The sequence below is a fragment of the Mauremys mutica genome, chromosome 13, assembly GCF_020497125.1.
Source record: "Mauremys mutica isolate MM-2020 ecotype Southern chromosome 13, ASM2049712v1, whole genome shotgun sequence".
Taxonomy (NCBI): Eukaryota; Metazoa; Chordata; order Testudines; family Geoemydidae; genus Mauremys; species Mauremys mutica.
The window spans coordinates 42,633,726-42,638,740 of record NC_059084.1 but is presented as its reverse complement, the minus strand read 5'-3'; the positions used below and the strand labels follow the sequence as shown (position 1 = coordinate 42,638,740).

At 43.0% G+C, this 5,015-nt stretch overlaps 1 protein-coding gene across 1 annotated transcript; it reads left to right on the top strand.

The window, feature by feature from the left end:
- The first annotated feature begins 296 nt into the window (after window positions 1–296).
- Window positions 297–1,233, top strand: LOC123348885 (olfactory receptor 14I1-like). Its single transcript, XM_044986571.1, has one exon. It carries the CDS (start codon window positions 297–299, stop codon window positions 1,230–1,232), a length of 936 nt encoding a protein of 311 aa, XP_044842506.1. The 3' UTR covers window position 1,233.
- Window positions 1,234–5,015: the final 3,782 nt, after the last annotated feature.

Sequence of the window (5,015 nt, the reverse complement as noted above, 5' to 3'; positions counted from 1 at the left end):
GCACTGGACTTGTACTTTGCTCCATCCTTCACACAGCATTTTATTAAACTACATCATGAGCCAGATCTTCAGATGGTGCAAACTGATGAAGCTCAATTGACTTTAAGGGAGCTGCGCCAATTTACATTCATATGATAAGTCACCACTTGTAGTTAATAGCAGTGACGAGTGCTGTGCATTGTTGACACTCACATCATATTGTTGCAGGAAATCAGGGCCACTCCTTCTGTCACTGTAATTCCCCACTGTCTTTGTCCTTCCCTCTGCAGCCATCACACAATGAACTGAGAAAGAAAATGACCAACCAAACCACCCTGACCGAGTTCCTTCTTCTGGGATTCTCTGATGTTCGGGAGCTGCAGATTTTGCACTTTGTGGTATTTCTGCTGATTTACCTGGCAGCCCTGATGGGGAATCTTCTCATCATCACAGCCGTAGCTTTCAACCCCCATCTTCAAACCCCCATGTACTTCTTCCTGGTGAATCTGTCTATCCTAGACTTTGGCTCCATCTCCGTTACTATCCCCAAATCCATGGCCAACTCCCTCATGAACACCAGCGTGATTTCTTATCCTGGATGTGTTGCCCAAGTCTTTCTCTTTTTCCTCTTCACTGCAACTGATCTTGCCTTACTCACCATCATGGCATACGACCGATATGTCACCATCTGCCAACCACTGCACTATGAGAGAGTGATGAACAGGAGAGCTTGTGTCCAAATGGCAGCCAGTGCCTGGATTACTTGTATTGTCTACTCTGTCCTGCACACTGGCAATACCTTCAGGTTACCCTTCTGCCAGTCCAATGTCATCAACCAGTTCTTCTGTGAAATCCCCCAACTACTCAAGCTCACCTGCTCTGACTCACACATAAGTGAAGTTTGGGCTCTTGCCTTAAGTGTGTTTTTAGGGTTAAACTGCTTTGTTTTTATAATTGTGTCTTATGTTCAGATTTTCAAAAATGTGCTGAGAATCCCTTCTGAGCAGGGCCGGCATAAAGCCTTCTCCACCTGCCTTCCTCACCTCACTGTGGTCTCTTTGTTGCTTTTCACTGGCATCTTTGCCTACCTGAAACCCACCTCCAGCTCAGCATCAGGTCTGGACCTTGTGGTGGGTGTTCTCTATTCCCTGGTGCCTCCAGTGATGAATCCGATCATCTACAGCATGAGGAACAAGGAGATCAAAGCTGCTTTGAAGAAACTGATTGTGTGGAGGTTATTCACCAAGAGTTAAAATGTCCATCCCTGCAACTTGAACGTGATTTCATTCTGAGTTTCTTTGCAGATATAATCAACAGATGACAAAATTGTCCAGACCTGATTGTCTCTTTGAGAACATAGGATGGAATCTCTTTATGAAATCACAAAATCTGGACTAGCTTCACTGAAGTCATATGAGTTAGTATAAGATTACACCAGTGTACATAAGATCAGAATCTATCTACATAGGCACCTATCTATCTATCATAGGGATTTATAGGGCTCCTGTAGCCTGGGGTATGAGAGGTTTGGCTTGTGTGTTTGCTTGTTTCTTTTTCATTTTGTTTGATTTTTTTGATTCATTCGTTGACTTGTTTCTTTGTTTCAGGTGGCTTTTTGGGGGGAGGGATGAGCTTGGGAGGGTGGAGTATGTCTGACTAAATGGTGATATCCATTTGTTTTGTCATCTATTCAAGCTGTCAATGTCAGAATCACCTTGATGGGGTTTTCTGAGAGACTTGAAGTTTTGCTTTCCCCATTGAGGAAGAATTGAAAAAAAGTTTCTGCCGGTGTCTGTTCAAGTGATGATTTTAATGCTGATGGGATTTTTTTGTGTCGTGTATGATGTGTTAGGGCACCTAGAGCCGTATATAACTGTATGCATTATTGTTATTTATTTAAATTTATTAAAATAAATAAATACTGTATTGTTCTTCCTATGGTGGAAAGGTATTTGGAAGAGAAAGGTATTAAAACGGTTCCTAAAGACAAACTAAGTCTAAAAAATAAGGTCAAATTTTGATTCCACCAAACTACTGCAGTGATCCATCTGGAAGTGCTCATGTTTTCTCTTATGTTATGCTTTGTTCCTATTGTGGTAAATAAATCACACTTTGCCTGGTGAAGACTTTTAGTCACTCAACTTTCTACTGGTCACAGCTCCTGTGGGAAGAACTGCAGGCACCAAACACAGTTGGAGAAATCATGGTTGGGACCCAGTTTGTGAGATGGGGAATCACATGATTCCACCCTAAGACAGGGTAGGCAGAAAGCTTATAGCAGAAGATTTGAAGTTAGAGACCAGAGCAGGGAGAAGAGGTTGAGCTAATCTTTTAACCATAACAATTGGGATATAGCCATTCACTTCAACGTGTAGCTTTGTATGGAGCCATTCGACTCTCATCTACACAACTATCCAAATTTGTCAATATCTCCAAAGCTGGTTGCTGTTATTATTATTAATTAATATTTATTAAACCATGTTTGTGCATGGTTTTGTGTATTACATATACAATAGATAAAATAAGATCATGTAGATAGATAGATAGATAGATCATGAAAAATCAATGCCAAATTATCGTGCCTCTTTTTCTATCTGTGACTGTTGATCTCCAACTCATGATTTTCCTGTGACTATTCATTATTTGTTGTTATTTCTTTGAATATTTCTTACTCCATTACTCTTACAAGAACTTCATTACATGCACTGCCTGGGAGCTTTGAGCCATTTTAAATTAATACATTATAACATGCTCTGTTTCTTTGCCTGATTGGATACAATGAATTTTCTTAAAAACAAATCTACTCAGTTGGTCTAAATCATAGTTGTGATGGGTTGGATCGCAGAAACCACCCGATGTGCCAAGACTACTTCAACCCCTGCCTTCCCTGTCATCTCGGGGCCCCAGCACCCTGTCCTGCCGGAGCCAGACACGCCCGTCTGCTCCAACAAAGACCCAGGGGCTGAATTACTTGACCCAAACCAGCAGGTTTACCTGAAAGCAGCTAACAGAATGTTCCTGTCTTTAACACTCAGACGCCCAACTCCCAACGGTGTCTAAACCCAAATAAATCAGTTTAATAAATTGTTCGCCCTCTACAACACTGACAGAGATTTATGCACAGTTGTTTCCTCCCCCAGCTATTAATACATACTCTGATTTTATGAAATACAGAAAGTAGGATTTAAGTGGCTCCCTGTAGTAACAGGCAGAACAAAGTAAGTCACAGAGCAAAATAAAATAAAATGTGCAATTATTTTTCTAATCAAACTGAATACAGATATGAGCCTCACCAGTTCCAGAATGCTCCCTTTTATAGACTAACTTTTAGCCTGGGTCGAGCAATCACTCACAGCACTTGCAGTCACTGCCCTTTGTTCCAGTTACTTCCAAATATCTTGCGGGGGGGCAGGCGCTCTCTTTAGCCAGCTGAAGACAAAATGGAGGGGTATCCAGGGCTGCCAATTAGAGAAGGAACCATTGGGCCCGATGATCTGGGCAGCTTTCTATCCACCTTATAGTCCATTCATTCAGTCCATACTTCTTTAACTTGCTGGCAAGAATACTGTGGGAGTCCGTATCAAATGCTTTGCTAAAGTCAAGGAATAACAACACATGCACTGCTTTCCCATCATCCACAGACCCAGTTATCTCCTCATAGAAGGCAATTAGGTTAGTCAGGCATGACTTGCCCTTGGTGAATCCATGCTGACTGTTCCTGATCACTTTCCTCTCCTCTAAGTGCTTCAAAATTGATTCCTTGAGCACCTGCTTCATGATTTTTCCAGGGACTGAGGTGAGGCTGACTAGCCTGTAGTTCCCCGGATCCTCCTTCTTCCTGTTTTTAAAGATGGGCACTACATTCTCCTTTTTCCAGTCATCTGGGGCCTCCCCCGATTGCCATGTTTTTTCAAAGATAATGGCCAATGGCTCTACAATCACATTCGCCAACTTCTTTAGCACCCTCGGATGCAGCAGATCTGGCTCCATGTGCTCGTGCAGCTTTGCAAAATGGTCCAGAACCTCTTCTTTCTCCGCAGAGAGATGGTCACCTCCTCTCCATACTGTGCTGCCCAGTGGAGTAGTCTGGGAGCTGACCTTGTTTGTTAAGATATAGGCAAAAAAAGCATTGAGTACATAAGCTTTTTCCATATCCTCTCTCACTGGGTTGCCTCCAACATTCAGTTTTCACTCCTGCATGCCTGAGCAATAGTTTTATTCTTCTCCTTGGTCATTTGTCCAAGCTTCCAATTCTTGTAAGCTTCTTTTTTGTGTTGAAGATCAGCGAGGATTTCACTGTTAAGCCAAGCTGGTTGCCTGCCATATTTACTATTCTTTCTACACATCGGGATGGTTTGTTCCTGCAACCTCAATAAGGATTCTTTAAAATACAGCCAGCTCTCCTGGACTCCTTTACCCCTCGTATTATTCTCCCAGGGGATCCTGCCCATCAATTTTCTGAGGGAGTCAAAGTCTGCTTTTCTGAAGTCCAGTGTCTGTATTCTGCTGCTTTCCCTTCTTCTTTGAGTCAGGATCCTGAGTCAACCATCTCATGGTCACTGCCTCCCAGGTTCCCATCCACTTTTGCTTCCCCTACTAACTCTTCCCTGTTTGTGAGCAGCAGGTCAAGAAGAACTCTGCCCCTAGTTGGTTCCTCCAGCACTTGCAGCAGGAAAATTTCCCTTCACTTTTCTGTCCTAGATTTTGAATGACCTTGGTCATTCTGGAAATCAAACTTATGACACACTTGGAAATCCCTGTCAAAGTGATAGTAGAATATCAGGGTTGGAAGGGACCTCAGGAGGTTATCTAGTCCAACCCCTGCTCAAAGTAGGACCAATCCCCAAATAAATCATCTCAGCTAGGGCTTTGTCAAGCCTGACCCTGCCCCCGAGATGCTAAAGGACCTCCTGTACCAGTGCAAAACCATCTCATTCAATGGGTGTCTGACCCAAATGTTCTGCCGGATCTTAAAAACCTCTAAGAAAGGAGATTCCACCACCTCCCTAGGTAACCCATTGCATTGTCTCACCGCC